The 22841-nt window shown below is 44.2% G+C and overlaps 1 protein-coding gene and 1 long non-coding RNA gene across 3 annotated transcripts in view; one reads left to right on the top strand and one right to left on the bottom strand.

Annotated features, from left to right (window-relative positions):
* Positions 1–22841, bottom strand: part of LOC125740118 (uncharacterized) — a 353638-nt gene that overhangs the window by 103978 nt on the left and 226819 nt on the right. For both annotated transcript variants that reach the window (XR_007397449.1, XR_007397448.1), the window contains exon 4: positions 21617–21676. This is a non-coding gene — a long non-coding RNA (uncharacterized LOC125740118). The remainder of the gene's footprint in view (positions 1–21616; positions 21677–22841) is intronic.
* LOC125740114 (NACHT, LRR and PYD domains-containing protein 12-like) overlaps positions 1–22841 on the top strand; it is a 341935-nt gene that overhangs the window by 110617 nt on the left and 208477 nt on the right. Inside the window, exons 9-12 of the mRNA XM_049010930.1 lie at positions 6498–6726; positions 6869–8588; positions 9533–9706; positions 9861–10034. Coding sequence (XP_048866887.1) covers positions 6498–6726; positions 6869–8588; positions 9533–9706; positions 9861–10034 — 2297 coding nt within the window. The remainder of the gene's footprint in view (positions 1–6497; positions 6727–6868; positions 8589–9532; positions 9707–9860; positions 10035–22841) is intronic.

The raw sequence follows: 22841 nt of genomic DNA, 5'->3' as shown, positions 1-22841 counted from the left end.
AAGTGACATTTGTGTGATTCAACTTATCTTAGTGAAAACAAACATTTTAACTGAGAAGATAAATGACCCGTTTATATATAAAGTAACAAAATACCTTTAACCTGCAGTCTGATAAAACAATGAGAGCTGGGCTGCTTATTGTTAATGGTTCAGATTTTTTTGTCCCAGCTAATGGCGTTAAAGAGGAGCTGGTCATGCCAACTTTTTTTAACATGTCAGGTATGGAGTTAATTTTGTGCCAGAAGAATTAATCAAAATTTTGAAAACTGCATGTAATTTATTAAGTATCAGAATGTAAATATCCATCCATCCTTTTTGTGAAACCACTTAATCCCAACTGGGGTCATGGGGGGGACCGGAGCCTATCCCAGGAACAAGGCAGGCAGGAGCCCCCCCCTGGGCAGTTGCCAACACAGCACAGGGTGCATTTAGACTCACCAACCAACCTGCCCTGCACGCTTTTGTACTGTGGGAGGAAACCGGATCCCCGGCGAAAACCCATGTGAACACAGGGAGAGCATGAGAACTCCACACAGAAAGGACCCGGGACCGAATCCAGGACCTTCCTACTGCAAGGCAGCAGCGCTAACCACTGCACCACTATGCCACCCAGAATGTAAATATACATTACAAATATCTCCTTCGCTTTTTTGTTTTGCTTCTGGATTTTTTAAGGGGTGGGCGAGTCTTAGAAGGGAGTGTACATCTTACACATCTATTGGTCAACTGTAATTTGGAGTGAGAACTCCTATAACCATCTGAGCACGCCCTCTCCATGACGTGGCGGAAAGGGCTGGAGCCAGTTTTCAGCTGGTAATGCTGTCATGGAATTGCAGCTTAAAGAGAACAAAGTGTCAGTGGATGAGACGAGGCCTTCAGCAGTGCTGAGGCGACATGCAGTGGTGTTCAGGGATGAACCAAGAAGCATGAAGGGGAAGAAGGTCAAGCTGCAGGAGAAGCCTGGCACCACACCGTGCTTCATGAAGGCCAGCAAGGTCCCCTAGGCACTGAAACATAAAGTCAACGCAGAGAAACAGAGACTAGTTGGGATTGGGGTTATTGTACCAATACCACATGGCCAGTGGGCAACATCATTGGTGCTGGATTATATAAATAGATGGTCACCTTGCTTGTGAGGGGCCTTTAATGTGACTTTAAACCCTGCGCTAACTGAGGAATAGTACCTACTTCCTGTTATTGAGGAACTGCTGTCTGGATTGGATGGTGGAAAGAAGTTACTGGTGGCTCTTACATTGTTCCAGAAAGACATGGATAAAATCTTGAGTGTGATTTCTACGGGTCTGCAAAGGTTCTGCCCCCCAAGAATGTGAGCCAGCTGAGGTCTATGCTTACTCTTCTAAACTACTGTGGGAAATTCATTCCACAGCTGGATAGACGGCTAAAGCCTGCGATGGGTTGGCGCCCCATCCTGGGTTGTTCCCCGCCTTGCGCCCATGGTCTCCAGACCCCCCCCCCCCCATGACCCTGAATAGGATAAGCTGTTTCAGAAAATGGATGGATGGATAGACCGTTAAAGCCTCTGTATGAGCATTGAAGGACTGAAGGACAGCAAATCGTGGTCGGGGTCAGATGATTGTGAGGCTGCGACCAAACAGGCAAATATGGTGCTAATGAGCTAAAAGGTGTTGGCACATTGTGACCCATCTTTGCCACTCCGACTCGCCTGCATTTACTCCCCATATGAATTGGCAGCCATGGTGTCCTGCACCATCGGGGTAAGAGAAACCAGTAGCTTTTGCTTCAAGAATGTTCAGAAAAACAGAAATGAAATATCCACAAACTGAGAAAGAGGCTCTGGCCAGTATTGGAATTAAAAAGTTCCACACTTACCCTTCCGGGTGAAGGTTCACCTGATGGACCATCAACTCCTGACAAAGTAGCGCTAGACGCTGCTCCTGGGTGCCCAGTGTAGGTTCCCCACAGCCTGAATCAAGGCGACCCCACCTTTATCAATACCCCTCCCCTACTGTCTGACTGACCTGTACTGGCCAGCTGGAAAATGTGTAGCACCTGGACCCGCAATATAAAGTTCAGGGTGGAGACTCATATCAACGATCAGACTCTTATGAAAATTATCCAGTGGATCAACAGGACGACAACCACACAATTCACACTGCAGTTCTCTGAGAAGAGCCTGTAAGTCTGGCCTCATGCACCCCTTGGATTGGCCAGCATGTCCCTGGCAAAGCATCCGTTTGGATCTCGCAGGACCAGTCGAAGGGGCCAAACTACTGGTGGCTGTGGAGACACATTCAACGTGGCCAGAGGTTGCTGTTATGTCCACTGTCACCTCTGAAGAGATTATACACATGTTGAGGGGGATGTTTTGATGCTTAATATAAATATAAAAACAAATTTTAAATAATGCAACTAAATCAGCTTACCGTAATTTCCCGACTATAAGCTGCTACTTTTTTCCCACGCTTTGAACCTTGCAGCTTTATCAATGAAGCGGCTAATTTATGGATTTTTCCCGGGTTTTTCCCGATTTTACCAGCTTCGTGCTGCCAAAAAACTGAGCCCCGTAACATTAGACCAATGAAATTGCCAAACCGGCTGAACCTACAGTATGAAACTCTTTACATTAAATCGAGTGCTCTCCCACTGAATCATTCTGATTAAGGTTGTTACTTTGTCATGTACACACCCTTATCATGGCAAAGACACGGAGAAATGCATATAATGCGGCTTTCAAGCTGAAGGCGATCGACCTGGCTGCTGGAAAAGGACATAGAGCTGCTGCCCGGGAGCTTGGCCTTAATGAGTCGAAGATAAGACGTTGGAAACAGGAGCGTGAGGAGCTGACTCAGTGCAAAAAGACAACAAAAGCTTTCAGAGGGAAGAAAAGCCCGCAGTAGAAAACGAGCTCGAAGACTGGGTCAACGCACAGAGAGCAGACGACCGAGGTGTTTCTACTGTGCAGATCCGACTGAAAGCCGAAACAATCGCCACCGCACTGAAGTTTGAGGATTTTAGAGGTGGACCATCATGGTGTCTCAGATTTATGAGACGTAAAAGCCTGTCCATCAGGGCACGGATGACTCTGTGTCAGCAGCTCCCTCCCGACTACGAGGAAAAAGTTTCAAACTTCCACAAATTCACTCATGCAAAGATAGCAGAGCATTCCATCAGCCCGCATGACATCATAAATATGGATGAGGTTCCTCTGACATTTGACCTGCCTCTCACTCGGACTGTCAACAGGAAAGGCAAATCATTTGTCACGCTGAAAATAACTGGGCATGAAAAAACGCACTTCACTTGTGTTCTAAGCTGTACGGCATCGGGAGAAAAGCTTCCACCGATGGTGATTTTCAAACACACCATGATGCCAAAAGAAAAACTCCCAAGTGAAATTGTTGTGAAAGTCAACAAGAAAGGATGGCTAACGGAAAGCCTAATGAATGAATGGCTGACGGAGTGTTACGGCAAGCGACCAGGAGGATTCTTTCACAGGAACAAGGCATTGCTCGTTTTGGACAGCATGAGGGCCCACATAACAGATTCTGTGAAAGAAGCCATCAAGAGGACCAACTTAATTCCAGCTGTCATTCCTGGAGGTATAACAAAGTATTTGCAGCCACTCGACATCAGTGTAAATCCTCCATTTAAGGTGCCGCTCCGTGTTCAGTGGGAGGCTTGGATGACAAGTGGGGAGAAATCCTTCATTAAAACGGGCCGCATGCGAAGAGCAACTTATGGTCAAGTCTGCCAGTGGATCCTGAAAGCGTGGAGCACTGTCAAACAATCCACTATAATCAACGGGTTTCAAAAGGCTGGACTGCTGCATATTGAAGAGGGCAGTACAAGCTCAGCGGGGAATTTGCCTCCAGATGAAAATGACGAGAGCGAAAATAAAAACAATCCTGAGGCTTTTCAACTTCGACATCGAAGGGGACGACTTCAGTGGTTTCAGTGCACAGGAGGAGGAAGACAGTGACCAATGACTTTCTTGGTCGGCTACTGTTTTGTTACAAGCCGTGTTACAGGCACTGTCTTTTGTTAAAGCCTGTGTAAAGTTCATTTGTTTCAATGTAGGCACCTGTGGGTTATAGACGTGTGCGGCATATTTATATAATAATTGTTTAAAATTCAGTGGGTGCGGCTTATATTTAGGTGCGCTTAATAGTCCGGAAATTATGGTAATTCTCAAAATGTGTAGAAAAATCGGAGAAATACAAATACTCAGCTTCTTATAAGAAACCATTAAGAATGCACAGGCTATTTAATCAGTTTTTATATAATTTATTTATCTTTAACTGAACAGGGGATGGCAAATAAATTGTGCTGAATTACAAGGTAGCTGCTGCAGAGTGGATTAACTTCTCTGGGGGGGCCGAGGCTGACATGGGTAGGGGGCCCGAATGTGGGTGATTCCAGCAATTTTTGGAGGTGAAACTGAACAAGAGGGAATTTAAAACAATGGAACATCAATAATATGCTAATCAAAGTGCAGGATGCCAGCTGTAGGGGAGGAAACAATGCACCCTGTCAAGATATTTTATGATTGAAAAATATGATGATACACAGTGAAGGTATGTACGAGTGTACCATGGCACACAGCCATTTATTAATGTTAACACAAGAGGGCGCAATAGGTATAAGACTGTAGTTTGCTTTCAGATTTTATTTTTGCATTTTGCGTTGGAGTCTACAGAATAAGAAAAGCACTGCAAGAAAAACAGAAATGTTTTGAAAACATCTTTTTTGAAAATGTAAATACCTAACAAGGAAAAAACACTGTGAGATCTTACGCTGTTTGCAGTATTAATTTGCTAGCAATTAATAGCCAGCAATTAATCAACCGATCAAGGTGGGGGCAGGAGTACATTGGTAAAATTTAGGAGGGGGTGTCACACAAAATTGAAGATATATTTTTATAGATCTTACTATTTTATCCAAAATTGTCACGTAGATGGTTTGTGTCATGCCCAGGTCATCCGATCCTCGTGTGTGCCACGCCCCCTGATTATCCTCGTGTGCTTCCCTGATCTTACCCAGCTGTGTCCGATTATTTTCGCCCAGTCTTGTCTCTTTGAGTCCACATCTTGCCTTGGTTTTTGTCCGTCACTGATGTTAGTCGATGTCAGTGCCAGTGTTCCGTCCCGGTTTGTCCTATCCCTTAATAAATCCCCAGTTTCCCCCGACTTTTGCCTCCTTGCCTGCTTCCTGCCCGCTCGCCTACCCGTGGGTTCACCCGCTCACCGGCGAAACCTGACAGTTTGGAGTGGATATTTGATCTATGTGCTTTGTTGCTAAAAAAGGAAAATGAAAGTGGAGATCAGCTGGGGGACCCCTACATTGCGGGGCACAGGGTTGTCGTCCCCCCCCCCCCCCCCCCCCCAAAAAAAAAAAAAAAAAACAGAAAAAAAACTTGAAATGTTTGAAATCATGATAATCACTTCATAAGAAGTGTCCTATTTATGTTATTGAGTCACTGGGTACTGAAAGCTACATGCCAAACCGTCTCTCCTGGCTGCTACCTGCTGTCTCTCTGTGCTGCCACTAGATGTCACTGCTTCTCTTATACTGTCATAAGCAAGCTGATGTCAGGTAGTCGCCCTAATAAAATAAGCTCAGAATGTGGATGGCAGTTACATCTATTTGAATACAAATGTAGGTTATTATTCCCCCAAGCAGCAGCAGTGGTGGTCAGTGTCAGTGCAGGACCAGAATCCCCTCCGGGTGAACCCGTATCCTAGGCCTTCTGCTGTTTGAGTGGAGGCTGGCCCACCACCAAAATAGGATAAATGGCCAGAGGATGGATGGATTATCCATCCAGCCATCCATTTTCCAAACCACTTATCCTACTGGGTTGCCCGGAGCCTATCCCGGAAGCAATGGGCACAAGGCAGGGAACAACCCAGGACAGGGGGCCAGCCCATTGCAGGGCACACTCACACACCATTCACTCTCACTCACTCACACACACACACACACACACACACACACACACACACACACACACACACACACACACACACACACACACACACCTATTGGCAATTTAGTAACTCCAATTAGCCTCAGCATGTTTTTGGACTGTGGGGGGAAACCGGAGTACCCGGAGGAAACCCCACGATGACATGGGGAGAACATGCAAACTCCACACACATGTGACCCAGGCGGAGACTCGAACCTGGGTCCCAGAGGTGTGAGACAAGAGTGCTAACCACTGCACTACCATGCCGCCCCTATGGATGGATTAATGGATGTATATTTGTATTTTATTCACAGGGACCAAGTGAAAAGATGTAATTCACACCCACACAAAGGAGACTTATCATCCATCTTCAAGGTGCATTTATTACTGAAGTATATTTTCTTACATTATCTAAATTGACATACATCTTCTATAGAAGTAAAATAAGTAGTTCATCCTGTCAAAGGAATGATATTTACAACTAATTCAGCAGTGAAATTATAAAAACTTACGGTGCAAGGAGTGATAATTAAACTGTAACTGTTCATTTCAGTTACTGGAGGAAAAAGCTCAAATGTTTCTGAAGGATGAGCTGATGAAATTCAAAAGGTACCTGGATGAGAATGACCCAGAATGCTCTGAGCCTCAGCTGGAGGAGGACAATGACCTGGACAGTGATGGTCAGATGCAGAAAACCTGTGGTAGAGAGGGAGCTCTGAAGATCACACTGTACATCCTGAGGACCATGGAGCAAAATGATCTTGTGGACATGCTGGAGAAGAGTAAGAGCTGTACCTCATTCAGTGTGTGTTTGATTTGCCACAAAAACATAGTTTATGGAAAAATGTGTATTACATTTCAGTTGATCATTTAATGTAATATGATTTGATTTGAGTTTAAAAAAGCATTTTTCTCTCATTTCAGGGCATCTTCTGTTGCAGTGTCAGCGTAGAATCAAATGTAACTTGAAGAAGAAATTTGAGTGTGTATTTGAAGAGAAAGCTAAGGAAGGACAGCCAACACTTCTCAAAGAGATTTACACAGAACTCTACATAACTGAAGGAGGAGCTGGAGGAGTCAATGATGAACATGAAGTGAGACAGACTGAAACAGCATCCAGGAAAAGGCTAACAGAAGATACTACAGTGAAGTGCAATGATATATTTAAACCCTTATATGGGCGTGTGACACCTATCAGAACTGTACTCACTAAAGGGGTCGCAGGTATCGGGAAAACAGTCTCTGTGCAGAAAGTTATTCTTGACTGGGCAGAAGGAAAAGCAAACCAGGACATTCGCTTCATATTTGCTCTTCCTTTCCGGGACCTGAATTTGATTAAGGATGAATACAGTCTGATTGATCTGCTTCACCACTTTGTCCCAGAACTGAAATTGCTTGAATCCACTGAGCTGTTTAGGTACAAGGTTTTGTTGATCTTTGATGGTCTGGATGAGTGTCGCCTTCCTCTAGATTTTCAGAACAATGAGAGCTGGTTTGATGTAACAAAGAAAACGTCACTGGATGTGCTGTTGACTAACCTCATTAAGGGGAATCTGCTTCCATCTGCACTCCTCTGGATAACTTCCCGGCCAGCAGCAGCCAATCAGATACCTCCTGAGTGTGTCCACCAGGTGACAGAGATACGAGGGTTCAGTGATGCCCAGAAGGAGGAGTATTTCAGGAAGAGATTTAGTGATCAGAGCCTGGCTAACATGATAATCACAAATGTGAAATCATCAAGGAGCCTCTTCATCATGTGCCACATACCTGCGTTCTGCTGGATTTCAGCCACCGTTCTTGAAAGGCTTTTTAGTGAGACAGAGAAGGGAGAAATTCCAAGGACCCTGACTGAAATGTACACACACTTCCTGATCTTTCATGTGCGTTTACAAAATGAGAAGTATATGAAAAACTATGAAAGTATGCTTAAGGAATACAGCAAAAAATTCCTTTTGAAACTTGGTAAACTGGCTTTTGACAACCTTGAGAAAGGCAATCTCATATTTTATAAGCAGGATCTGACAGAGAATGGTGTTGATGTCACAGAGGCTTCAGTTTACTCTGGAGTGTGTACAGAAGTCTTTAAAGAGGAGTATGGGTTGTGCCAGGAGAAGGTGTACTGCTTTGTGCATCTGAGCATCCAGGAGTATCTCGCTGCTTTATACGTGTTTCTGTCAAACTCATCAGCTGAGCTGCTGAAGACTGCAGTGGCTGAAGCGTTAAAGAGCAAGAATGGACACTTGGACCTCTACCTCCGCTTCCTCCTTGGCCTCTCAACAGATTCCAGTAAAACTCTGTTACAAAAACTACTGGGCCAGACAAGAACCAGCTCATATAACAGTAAGAAAACAGCTCAATATATCAAGGAGAAAATTCAGGAGAATTTATCTGCAGAAAGGACCATCAACTTGTTCCACTGTCTGAATGAACTGGGTGACAATTCTCTAATAGAGGAAGTACAAAGATCCCTGAGTTCAGGAAGTCTTTCTGCAGCAGACCTCTCACCTGGACAGTGGTCAGCTCTGGCCTTTGTGTTACTGATGTCAGATAAGGAGCTGGATGTGTTTGATCTGAAGAAATACATCAGATCAGATGAAGGTCTTCAGAGGCTGCTGCCTGTGATCAAGAAATCTAGGACAGCTCTGTAAGTGATCTTACATACGTCTGTTGCTAAAGAAGTACAGATGTTATTCATGATACTGCTTTTATATCTTATCAGAACAATTAGAGTGTATTTAAATAGACACCCAGAAACTCTTTTTCATTCTGGATACTGCAGGATATGTATATATTTGTAACATTCTTGCTGTGGTTCAGTGGGTTTGGACTCTGTGCCTGTGGTCAGAAGTTCACCAGTTTAAATACCTGGCTGGCAGAGTGATGCTGGTTTTGGGCCCTTGAGCAAGGCCCTTACCCCCAGCTTCAGGGGGCTGGATGCTGGCCAACCCTGCACTCTGACCTGTATGTGTGTGTCAAACAGAGCAAGATCAGAGAGGCGACAGCACTATATTACCTGGGGAGTGAATAAAGCATCACTATTTCATTCCTGTCTGACAGGATTGATAATTGTCTGATTAGTGTTTTGGAAATTTAACAGGTTCTCAGGTACAGCAAAACGGAAAATAAGGATTTCAGTCATGGTGTCAGCAATTAAAAAGTCATACAAAAATATAATTTAAAAAACTTATGCTCTTCTTTACATTGTTCAAATACCATATAAACTCGCACACACACACATATCCTAGGCAGGAACTGAACCCAAAGCCCTAGAACCCCTGGGTCGGCTGTAGTGCTGATCACTGAGTCCCAGCGCTGCTCAGAGCTTTATAAAAATACTTATTCAGATATTACAGAGTCTCAGGGTAACTCACCTTGTAAGGTCCTTAAACAGCAGGTTCGTCTCGGCTGGGGAGTGTCAAGTAAAAACTGTTTGCGTTTCTGAGTAGGACAAGGAAACAACAAAATAAATTATATTTCAGCTATATGCTGCATGTCTTATTGTACTAAATATGTTTATTTTGATATTTTATTTGATATACCTCTATGTGTGATGTATGTATTTATATCTTAACACGTTTCCTTTTCCAGGCTGGACAGCTGTAGACTCACAGAGACATGCTGTGAAGTGTTGGCTTCAGCTCTCAGATCAAACTCCTCTCAGCTGAGAGAGCTGGACCTGAGTGACAATGACCTACAGGATTCAGGGGTGAAGCTGCTCTCTGCTGGACTGGGGGATTCACACTGTACACTGGAGACACTGAGGTCAATATTACTGCGTATTCCACACTGTAATGTGTAATTGCTGAAAGCTTTATTGAAGTCGTCACATTTACTTACAAGTAATACTTACAAGTAATACAATAATAGTGGTGAGGTGTTTTTATTTATTGGAGAGATATTGTCTGTCTCTCTGCAGGCTTTCAGGCTGTAGAGTCACAGAAGAAGGCTGTTCTTCCCTGGCTTCAGCTCTGAGGACAAACCCCTCACACCTGAGAGAGCTGGACCTGAGCTACAATCACCCAGGAGACTCAGGAGTGAAGCTGCTCTTTGGTCTACTGGAGGATCCCAGCTGTAAACTGGAGAAACTGAAGTGAGTACAGAATGTGTGTCTGTCCTGCTATAGACTCATGTATGTGGAGAAAATACAACAATTAAATAAATGGCTACAGCAGCACTATGTCGTTCTGCTTCTGCTATAGTGTGGACCACAGTGGAGAGTGCAGGACCAGACCAGGGATCCAGAAATGTAAGTTTGTTTGCATGATTTTATTCTTAATACCATTATTTCTACTTTATGATAGCATTCACACAATTATTGTAATGTGTGTTTTTTTCCTTTTTTATTTTAAAAAAAGACTGGTTTGGGTTTTTGTAAGTTCTGTAGAAATACATTATATCTTCTTTGTGTTTGTGTGAGAGTGTAACAGGCTATAATACATTCTGGTACAGTTATGCATCCCCCAAACTGGCTGTGACACTGAACGTCTCCTCAGTCTGCGCTAGTGATGGGAATTTCGGCTCTTTTTAGTGAGCCGGATCATTTGGCTCAGCTCACCAAGAAGAGTCGGCTCTTCCGGCTCCCAAATGACTCTTCATTTTATTATTTCTGCCTCAGTCAGATTCAGCGCTGTTTGACCCATGACTGATATGTGTACTAAACCTTATTATTTCCTCAGTACCATAATTTTACATTATGTTTGGTATAAAAAGATTAAATGTAAAAACCTCAAACACTACTACACGTGTATTGAACATCATATATGTGGAAAATCTGTTTTTGTCTTTGATCTACTAACACTCAAATAACATTAATAACAAATCATAATGAAAAATAAAAAATGAATTACAACGTGCAAAACACCAGTATCCAACAGTTTTAGGTTCTATCCACTATAACAACTATCTATCACCGTATTAAGTGTCTGTGAAGGTTGTTTGTGGATCCTGCTCGAAATGACAAATTCATCTAGCAAATTTTGCATTCCGTCTGTGAGTTATCATAGTTATTAAAATGCATTAAAGTGCCACTTCGTTTCCAACTGTCACTCATCTTGCCTACTATTCACGCACCACACTCCCTCTCTTTCTCTCCTCCTCTCCCTCCCTCGTGTTCTGTACCTCTACACCGTCAGCATGCGCAGCCCCGCCACTCCCTCCGTTTAATCTATGGTATGAACCTTGTCTGACTCGTCACGTGATCAGTCGCGCGGCTCGCACGCCATTAACACGAACTTCAGTCACAGTCAGAGCAGCATGGAGCGCTGAACCACGGAGGCGTTTTGCTTTATAGAAATGTCTCTCGGTCCGAATCTGGATGTTTTGAGCGGCTCGTTCGTGACCGACACATCACTAGTCGGCGCTGCACGCTGCTGGAGGGGGGTATGTGTCCGAAGGGGTGTGAAGGAAGGTCTTATTTCGAAATAAGTATAAATTAACTTCTAGTGGTACTCTGGGGTACAATTATATGGTTAACATGTTTGATGAATGCTGTTTGTAATTTTATTTTCCTGTAATTAAGACTATTATTTTAACACACGCATCATTTCGGCGCGTCTTCCCGCCGGCGTTGTGCGAGTGATCGACATTTCCTGAGGTATTTCACATACTTGAATTCCTGCTTCGTTTTTATATTTTATGTATCGTACAGAATAATAGAGCGCAGGCTAAAGTGCAGTTGGGTCCCCAGCGAGTCTCTCAGCGCGGCGTGTCTCTCAGCGCAGGGGGCAGCCGGAGCGCCGCACACTCGGGCAGTTACATGAGTATATTGGGAATAAAATGTGTGTATTGGAGCGAGTTCTGTGTTAGTGAGTGTGTGAGGTGTGACAGTGATAATGATGGAGATGCTGGGCTTCATCATGGGATTAATCGCTCTTCCTCTTGCCTACAGACTCCTGCCAGCTGACGCTGGACCCCAACACAGCAAACAGACGCCTGTCTCTGTCAGAGGGGAACAGGAAAGTGACATGGGGGGTAAAGCAGCCATATCCTGATCATCCAGAGAGATTTGACTGGTGGGACCAGGTTCTGTGCAGAGAGAGTCAGACTGATCGCTGTTACTGGGAGGCTGAGTGGAGTGGAGGTGGAGCCTGGATAGGAGTGACTTATAAAGGAATCGGGAGGAAAGGATGGAGTTATGACTGTGGGTTTGGATTCACTGACAAGTCATGGATGCTGTTCTGCTCTCCTGACAGTTACTCTGTCTGGCACAATAAGAAACAGACTGTCATACCCATAAAGCCCTCAGGCTCCTGCAGAGTAGGAGTGTATCTGGACCAGGCGGCTGGTACTCTGTCCTTCTACAGAGTCTCCTCTGATGGACTGACCCTCCTGTACAGCTTCACCTCCTCATTCACTGAATCCCTCTATCCAGGGTTTCGGATTTATCAAAACTCCTCCGTGTCGCTGTGCATGCTGGGATAGCTCACTGTGTGCTGGAGGAATAATTTTTACCTTATCAGAGTGTCACGTGTCTCTGCTTCTCCGTGGCATAAAGGTAAAATCTCTGCTTTTTAAAGGCGTGTTCAGTCCAAATTCCAGCTGACCAATAGACGTGTAAAATGCTAAGGTCCGCCCACCCGCTAAAACAGTGCCAAAAGTCAGAAGCAAAAATAAATCAAAAGCAAAGAAAAACAAATTAATGATTTGCTTGCGGTTTTCAAAATTTTGATTGATACTTTTGGCACAAAATGAACTCCATATGTAAAGCAGGTCACCATTGGACTCTATAGCAGTGGAGTTGTGTTCTCTGGAGTGATGAATCACGCTTCTCTGTGTGGAAATCTGATGGACAAGTCTGGGCTTGGCGGTCGCCAGGAGAACAGTACTTACCTGAATTCATTATGCCAAGTGTAAAGTTTGGTGGAGGGGGGGTTATGGTGTGGGGTTGTTCTCCTAACCTTAGTGTGAGTCTGTATGTGTCAGTTTGTGCTCTGCTATAAACTAGTGTTGGGGAAAGCGCCCGGCGTTTCCACCCCAACTCCACCTTTTATTGAGACAACACACTTGATAGTTTTTACTTGCAAGGGTACCCACACTCTCTGCAATGCAAACTACAGCAGAATGTGTTACAAAGGGTGGTTCCCCTTGGCTCCTTTATTTATAGTCAGTGGGAGGCGCAAGAGTCATGCAGAATAGGGAGGTGAGAACAAGAAAAGTTTTTTACCTAAGTGTACAGCTGTTGAGCACATACTCAGGGTACGTGCAGCTAAATACTATTATTAATATAATCTAGAGTATGAGGTTAGAAGAAGACAAAATAATCCATCCATCCATCCATCCATTTTCCAAACCGCTTATCCTACTGGGTCGCGGGGGGTCCGGAGCCTATCCCGGAAGCAATGGGCACGAGGCAGGGAACAACCCAGGATGGGGGTCCAGCCCATCGCAGGGCACACTCACACACCATTCACTCTCACATGCATTCCTATGGGCAATTTAACAAGTCTAATTAGCCTCAGCATGTTTTTGGACTGTGGGGGGAAACCGGAGTACCCGGAGGAAACCCCACGACGACATGGGGAGAACATGCAAACTCCACACACATGTGACCCAGGCGGAGACTCGAACCCGGGTCCCAGAGGTGTGAGCAAATTTCTATACGGAGTAATACATAAATTATTTTTTGATTTCCATTTCATGAAGATAGTTTTCTTTGCAATGCCTAAGGCAGTAAGGATTATGTGTGCCTTATTTTCTTCTTGCATCTCCTGGGATATGACAATTAAACCATATTGATAGATTTTCGGTGGCGCAGTGGTTAGCACTGTTGCCTCACACCTCTGGGACCCGGGATTGAGTCTCTGCCTCGGTTACATGTGAGTGTAGTTTGCATGTTCTCCCCATGTCGCCGTGGGATTTCCTCCAGGTACTCCGGTTTCCCCCCACAGTCCAAAGACATGCTAAGGCTAATTGGAGTTGCTAAATTGCCTGTAGGAGTGCATGTGTGAGTGAATGGTGTGTGAATGTGCCCTGCGATGGGCTGGCCCCCCATCCTGGGTTGTTCCTTGCCTCGTGCCCATTGCTTTCAGGAAGGGCTCTGGATCTCCCGCGACCCAGTAGGATCCACACACATGACCCAGGCGGAGACTTGAACCTGGGTCCCAGAGGTGTGAGGCAACAGTGCTAACCACTGCACCACCATGCCACCCCCTCAATGAACCAATATTCTGGCAAACATTTTCATCTCGTTTTTATCTATTGACGAATGTGTCAATACGCTTCGTCATAGTCTTAGGCCTCGTGAAATAATTTTTATTTAGATATCGTCTCGTTTTAGAAAATAAAGATAAATATGACGAAAATTTTTCATTAACAAAATGAATACTGATACACATAGAAAAGACACAGAAAATATTTTAAAAGATATAAAAACATGTCTAAGGCTCTAAGTGAACCGCAGCGGCCTCAATAATTTAGAAATGCAAGAAGCACGACACGATCCGGAGCCTTCCGGCCAAATTGAGCATCCAGGCGGCAAAGAAAAGGGAAAGGGTCAACCACTCAGTATGACTTATGGAGGAGAACAATACTATAGAAAACTGAATAGCATTAAAAAGTTGACACACTATATACTGTACAGTGGCGGCGCCGGTGATTTAATGTTACAGGTACTATGGGGAAGCTGGATTATTACCTGGTACAGGTGTGATCGGGGGCTGAGAGGGAGCAGAAACGCGGTCTGTCCCCATGACTGGTTTGAAAAGCACTGCACTCAGCCACTGCACTCAGCCCCTTTCGACGGATTCTGCATCTCTCAGATATTTTTTTTGTGTTGGGTTTATTAATGAGTTCAGTATCCAATAATTGGCAGGTTTCATACATTTATTTTTATATATTATTTTATATTGTATATAAATGAATAGAAGCAGCATGAAAAATTCACTCACAATGGATCTGAGATGAAATAATGACTTTGATGTTAAAGTATCAGATGTTAACTTTACTTATTCAGTGCAATCAACAAAATTCAATGGGTGGGTGCTTTTTAATTGGGTGATTGGAAAGGAGCAGTCAGGACCTCAAAAGGGAGGCACTTTCAATTCAGTCATTCAGACTAAATGGCAGGACACCCCCCCCCCCCCCCATCCCCCATGTACCTGTTGACTACCTACTTGTAATTGAATCTCTGACTCTCTGTTGTATGAAACTCCTGTAGCTCTTCCTTGCTGTCAGTTTTGATGTCATGGTGAATGTTCCTTCCATCAAACCCAGGGTGTCGGTTGTCTGAGAGACTTGCTCAGCTTGTCGGTGCAAATTATTGTGCGGAACATGAAAGTTCGACCTACAGGCCAGATTTACTACTGAATTATAAACATGTCATGTGTTGGTGCCTCTTCTAATTGGTGAATGGAATGACAAAGTCCTTCATCCTCCACTATGGAAAATTATTTTAGTAGTTGTTTCTTTAGCTCTAGTGCTACTAACTTTGAATACTGACAAAGGTTAAATGTCGGCCAGCAGTATTGGTAATTTAACCAGTACATTAGCGGATTAAGAGATCACAGGCCCCTGGGCAAAAGCGCCCCCCCGTCACCGTATACATTCTGCCACTTCTTCCCTCTGGGCTATCCTGAGTACCAGAGGATTTTATCTGAAAATGATTGCTGACTGCCTTTACAAACAGGGAACAGAGCTTCTGAGTCTCATGGTAATTAACTGAACCCTTAGACCCCAAAACCGACAGTTTCCATTAACCAGTGTGCTAAGACGCTAACAACAAGCACTGCATAGTTACCGGAGGATTTCATTCAAAACTGGATGCTGATGGTCGCCATGGAGGACAGGGTCAAGGCCCCCCTAGGTAATTAAAGGGGCCTTATGGCCCCAAAACCACAGCTAGCCAAAACTGTGTAGAATCTAAAGGTGCATTTCCACTTCCATACAGGAACCACGCCATACCAACTCATTCTACATAGAGAACATTAATACTGTGCGGTTCCAGCTCGCTTTAATTTTCCACTGGCTCGGTAAAGGCATTGCCAGGTTTGGAGAGCAAAGTGACACTTGTCTGCTGTTCACACAGTGTCCATCATGATTTACTTTGTGCTAATTTACCCTCCTCTATCTGTGGGAACTTTCACACCAGAGTTCTGCAACATGGTTCCTGGTTACAAGTTCCCAGGTTGTCTCTACCAGGGACTTTTGGAGCTCGTGGCCGCTTTCACACCACACAACAGGAACTGGCACCTTTATGCTAAATGAACATGGGAGACGCAAAAAAGTTGCAGGCTAAACTTCATAATTTTATACAAAACTACATCACCTCCCAAAAACAATGGAGAATGAACATCTTTTTATTTCTTAGTTATTGGGGGATTGATCGCAATCAAAATGGGACACATTCTTTTATATATGTATATAAATGTATATAAAAGAATGTAATTATCCATCCATCCTGTTTCTGAAACCACTTAATCCCAACTGGGGTCGTGGGGGGGACCGGAGCCTATCCCAGGAACAATGGGTGCAGGCAGGAGCCCCCCCTGGACAGTCGCCAACACAGCACAGGGTGCATTTAGACTCACCAATCAACCTGCGCTGCACACTTTTTGACTGTGGGAGGAAACCGGAGCCCCGGTAGAAACCCATGTGAACACAGGGAGAGCATGCGAACTCCAAGCAGAAAGGGCCCGGGACCGAATCCAGGACCTTCCTGCTGCAAGGCAGCAGCGCTAACCACTGCACCACTATGCCACCCAGAATGTAAATATACATTACAAATATCTCCTTTACTTTTTTGTTTTGCTTCTGGATTTTTTAAGGGATGGGTGGGTCTTAGAAGGGGGTGCACATCTATTGGTCAACTGTAATTTGGAGTGAGAACTCCTATAACCATCTGAGCACGCCCTCTCCATGACGTGGCGGAAAGGGCCGGAGCCAGTTTTCGGCTGGTAATGCTGTCATGGAATTGCGGCTTAAGGAGAACAAAATGTCAGTGGATGAGACGAGGCCTTCAGCAGTGCTGAGGCGACATGCAGTGGTGTTCAAGGATGAACCAAGAAGCATGAAGGAGAAGAAGGTCAAGCTGCAGGAGAAGCCTGGCACCACACCGTGCTTCATGAAGGCCAGCAAGGTCCCCTAGGCAATGAAACATAAAGTCAACGCAGAGAAACAGAGACTGGTTGGGATTGGGGTTATTGTACCAGTACCACATGGCCAGTGGACAACATCACTGGTGCTGGATTATATACATAGATGGTCACCTTGCTTGTGAGGGGCCTTTAATGTGACTTTCAACCCTGTGATAACTGAGGAATAGAACCTACTTCCTGTAATTGAGGAGCTGCTTTCTGGATTGGATGGTGGAAAGAAGTTACTGGTGGCTCTTACATTGTTCCAGAAAGACATGGATAAAATCTTGAGTGTGATTTCTACGGGTCTGCAAAGGTTCTGGGCCCCAAGAATGTGAGCCAGTTGAGGTCTATTCTTACTCTTCTGAACTACTGTGGGAAATTCATTCCACAGCTGGATAGACTGCTAAAGCCTGAGATGGGTTGGTGCCCCATCCTGGGTTGTTCCTCGCCTTGCGCCCATGGTCTCCGGGATAGGACCACCCTGCGACCCTGAATAGGATAAGCTGTTTCAGAAAATGGATGGATGGATGGATGGATGGACAGACCGTTAAAGCCTCGGCATGAGCAACTGAAGGAGAGAAAATGATGGTCGTGGTCAGATGAGTGTGATGCTGCGACCAAACGGGCAAAAATGGTACTAATGAGCTAAAGGCTGTTGGCACATTATGGCCCATCTTTGCCACTCCGACTCGCCTGCTTTGACTCCCCATATGAATTAGCAGCCATGCTGTCCTGCATCATCGGGAGAAGAGAAACCAAGAGCTTTTGTTTCAAGAATGCTGAGAAAAACAGAAATGAAATATCCACAAATTGAGAAAGAGGCTCTGGCCAGTATTGGAATTAAAAAGTTCCACACTTACCCTTCTGGATGAAGGTTCACCTGATAGATCTGATGGATCTGATGGACCGTCAACCCCTGACAAAGTAGCGCTAGACGCTGCTCCTGGGTGCCCAGTGTAGGTTCCCCACAGCCTGAATAAAGGCGGCCCCACCTTTATCAATACCCCTCCCCTATAGTATGACCGACCTGTACTGGCCAGCTGGAAAACGCATAGCACCCGGACCCGCAATATAAAGTTCAGGGTGGAGACTCTTATCAACAATCAGACTTGAATATTATCCAATGGATCAACAGGACGACAACCACACGATTCACACTGCAGTTCTCTGAGAAGAGCCTGTAAGTCTGGCCTCATGCACCCCTGGGATTGGCCAGCATGTCCCTGGCAAAGCATCCTTTTGGATCTCGCAGGACCAGTCGAAGGGGCCAAACTACTGGTGGCTGTGGAGACACATTCAACGTGGCCAGAGGTTGCTGTTATGTCCACTGTCACCTCTGAAGAGATTATACAGATGCTGAGGGGGATGTTTGATGCTTAACATAAATATAAAAACAAATTTTAAATAATGCAACTAAAATCAGCTTAATTCTCAAAATGTGTAGAAAAATCTGAGAAATACAAATACTCAGCTTCTTATAACAAACCATTGAGAATGCACAGGCTACTTAATCAGTTTTTATTTCATTTATTTATTTTTAACTGAACAGGGAATGGCAAATAAATTGTGCTGAATTACAAGGTAGCTGCTGCAGAGCGGATTAACTTCTCTGGGGGCCCGAGGCTGACATGGGTAGGGGGCCCGAATGTGGGTGATTCCAGCTGTTTTTGGAGGTGAAACTGAACAAGAGGGAATTTAAAACAATGGAACATCAATAATATGCTAATCAAAGTGCAGGATGCCAGCAGTAGGGGGGAAACAATGCACCCTGTCAAGATATTTTGCGATTGATAAATATGATGATACACATTGAAGGTGAAAGAAAAACTACACTGTGAGATCTTAGTCTGTTTGTAGTATTAATTTGCCAGCAATTAATAGCCAACAATTAATCTTACTGATCAAGGTGGGGGCAGGAGTACATTGGTAAAATTTAGGAGGGGGTGTCACGCCAAATTGAAGATATTTTTAAAGATGCTTTGTTGCTAAAAAAGAAAAATGAAATTGGAGATCAGCTGGGGGACCCCTACATTGCGGGGCATATGGTTGTCCCCCCCGAAAAAAAAATAATAAATGTTTGAAATCATGATAATCACTTTATAAGAAGTGTCCTGTTAATGTTATTGAGTAAATGGGTACTGAGAGCTACATGCCAAACCGCCTCTCCTGGCTGCTACCTGCTGTCTCTCTGTGCTGCCACTAGATGTCACTGCTTCTCTTATACTGTCATAAGCAAGCCGATTTCAGGAAGCCGCCCTAATGAAATAAGCTCAGAATGTGGATGGCAGTTACATCTATTTAAATACAAATGTAGGTTATTATTCCCCCAAGCAACAGCAGTGGAGGTCAGTGTCAGTGCTGGACCTTTGTCTTTCCATAAAATACCTATTTTAGCTGCAGCTAGAGGGCAGCGCTGTGGCTTCACCCCCCCAGTGTTGGAGGCTGAGCCCCCTGTCTGTCTGCAGCTGCTCGCTCTCCCTCTATCACATGGGTTTCCTCCTGCCGTCCAAAAACACGTGTTTAGGCTACTTTATAAATTCCCCATGATATATGACAACATCTGTGTGTCTGTGCCCTGTGATGGAGTAGAATCCCCCCCCCCTAGGGTGAACCTGTATCCTAGGCCTTCTGCTGTCTGACTTAGACCCCCCTGCTCTGTCCCTCCCCCAAACCAGGATTAGTGCCTGAAGGATGGATGGATTAATGGAAGGATATTTGTGTTTTATTCACAGGGACCGAGTGAAAAGATGTAATTCACATCCACATAAAGGAGACTTATCATCCATCTTCCAAGGTGCATTTATTACTGAAGTATATTTTCTTACATTTTTATCTAAATTGACATACATCTTCTACAGAAGTAGAATAAGTACTTCATCCTGTCAAAGGAATGATATTTACAACTAATTCAGCATTGAAATTATGAAATGATATCATGCCAGGAGTGATAATAATTAAACTTTAACTGTTCATTTCAGTTACTGGAGGAAAAAGCTCAAATGTTTCTGAAGGATGAGCTGATGAAATTCAAAATGTACCTAGATGAGAATGACCCAGAATGCTCTGAGCCTCAGCTGGAGGAGGACAATGACCTGGACAGTGATGGTCAGATGCAGAAGATCTGTGGTAGAGAGGGAGCTCTGAAGATCACACTGTACATCCTGAGGACCATGGAGCAAAATGATCTCGCTCACATGCTGGAGAAGAGTAAGAGCTGCAGTGTGTGATTTGCCACAAAAACATAGTTTATGGAAAAATGTGTATTACATTTCAGTTTATCATTTGATGTAATATGATTTGATTTGCGTTTAAAAAAGCATTTTTCTCTCATTTCAGGGCATCTTCTGTTGCAATGTCAGCAAAGAATCAAATGTAACCTAAAGCAGAAATTTGAGTGTCTATTTGAAGGGAAAGCTAAGGAAGGACAGCCAACACTTCTCAAAGAGATTTACACAGAACTCTACATAACTGAAGGTGGAGCTGGAGGAGTCAATGATGAACATGAAGTGAGACAGATTGAAACAGCATCCAAGAAAAGGGGAACAGAAGATACTACAGTCAAGTGCAGTGATATATTTAAACCCTTATATGGGCGTGAGACACCTATCAGAACTGTACTCACAAAAGGAGTCGCAGGTATCGGGAAAACAGTCTCTGTGCAGAAAGTTATTCTTGACTGGGCAGAAGGAAAAGCAAACCAGGACATTCACTTCATATTTGCTCTTCCTTTCCGGGACCTGAATTTGATTAAGGATGAATACAGTCTGATTGATCTGCTTCATCACTTTGTCCCAGAACTGAAATCGCTTGAATCCACTGAGCTGTATAGGTACAAGGTTTTGTTGATCTTTGATGGTCGGGATGAGTGTCGCCTTCCTCTAGATTTTCATAACAATGAGAGCTGGTTTGATGTAACAAAGAAACCGTCACTGGATATGCTGTTGACTAACCTCATCAAGGGGAATCTGCTTCCATCTGCTCTCCTCTGGATAACCTCCCGGCCAGCAGCAGCCAATCAGATACCTCCTGAGTGTGTCCACCAGGTGACAGAGATACGAGGATTCAGTGATACCCAGAAGGAGGAGTATTTCAGGAAGAGATTTAGTGATCAGAACCTGGCTAACAGGATTATCACACATGTGAAATCTTCATCATGTGCCACATACCTGTGCTCTGCTGGATTTCAGCCACTATCCTTGAAAGGCTTTTTAGTGAGACTGAGAAGGGAGAAATTCCAAGTACCCTGACTGAAATGTACACACACTTCCTGATCTTTCCGGCAAGTTTAACAAATGACAAGTATATGGAAAAACATAAAATCAAGCTTAAGGAATGCACTAAATCTGGGAAGAAATTCCTTTTAAAACTTGGTAAACTGGCTTTTCATAACCTTGAGAAAGGCAATCTCATATTTTATAAGCAAGATCTGACAGAGAATGGCATTGATGTCACAGAGGCTTCAGTTTACTCTGGAGTGTGTACAGAAGTCTTTAAAGAGGAGTATGGGTTGTACCAGGAGAAGGTGTACTGCATTGTGCATCTGAGCATCCAGGAGTATCTCGCTGCTTTATACGTCTTTCTGTCAAACTCATCAGCTGACCTGCTGAAGACTGCAGTGGATGAAGCATTAAAGAGCAAGAATGGACACTTGGACCTCTACCTCCGCTTCCTTCTTGGCCTCTCAAAAGACTCCAGTAAGAGTCTGTTTAAAAGGCTACTGGGCCAGACAAGAACCAGCTCACTTAACAGTAAGAAAACAGCTCAATATATCAAGGAGAAAATTCAGGAGAATTTATCTGCAGAAAGGACCATCAACCTGTTCCACTGTCTGAATGAACTGGGTGACAATTCTCTAATAGAGGAAGTTCAAAGATACCTGAGTTCAGGAAGCCTTTCAGCAGCAGACCTCTCACCTGCACAGTGGTCAGCTCTGGCCTTTGTGTTACTGATGTCAGATAAGGAGCTGGATGTGTTTGATCTGAAGAAATACATCAGATCAGATGAAGGTCTTCAGAGGCTGCTGCCTGTGATCAAGAAATCTAGGACAGCTCTGTAAGTGATCTTACATACGTCTGTTCCTAAAGAAGTACAGATGTTATTCATCATACTGCTTTTATATCTCATCAGAACAATTAGAGTGTATTTATATAGACACCCAGAAATTCCTATTCATTCTGGATACTGCAGGATATGTATATTTTTTTAACATTCTCGGTGTGGTTCAGTGGGTTTGCACTCTGTGCCTGTGGTCAGAAGGTCACCGGTTTATATCTCTGGCTAACAAAGTGATGCTGGTTTTGGCCCGTTGAGCAAGGCCCTTACCCCCCAGCGTCAGGGGGCTGGATGCTGGCCAACCCTGCACTTTGACCTGTATGTGTATGTCAGAGAGAGCAAGATCAGAGAGGCGACAGCACTATTTCATCCCTATCTGACAGGATTGATAACTGTCTGATTAGTGTTTTGTAAATTTAACAGGTTCTCAGGTACAGCAAACAGAAAATAAGGATTTCAGTCATGGTGTCAGCAATTCAGAAGTCATATAAAAAAATTTAATAAAAAAAACTTGACGTCGTTCAAATCCCACATAAACTCGCACACACACACATATCCCAGGCAGGAACTGAACCCAAAACCCTAGAACCTCTGGGTCGGCTGTAGTGCTGATCACTGTGCCCCAGCGCTGCTCAGAGCTTTATAAAAATACTTATGCATATATTACAGAGTCTCAGGGTAACTCACCCTGTAAGGTCATTAAACAGCAGGTTCGTCACGGCTGGGGAGTGTCAAGTAAAAACTATTTGCGTTTCTGACTAGGAGAAGGAAAC

This window comes from Brienomyrus brachyistius, chromosome 4 (assembly GCF_023856365.1).
Source record: "Brienomyrus brachyistius isolate T26 chromosome 4, BBRACH_0.4, whole genome shotgun sequence".
Lineage (NCBI taxonomy): Eukaryota > Metazoa > Chordata > Actinopteri > Osteoglossiformes > Mormyridae > Brienomyrus > Brienomyrus brachyistius.
The sequence above is the reverse complement of the archived record's forward strand: the minus strand, read 5'-3'. Positions and strand labels throughout refer to the sequence as shown.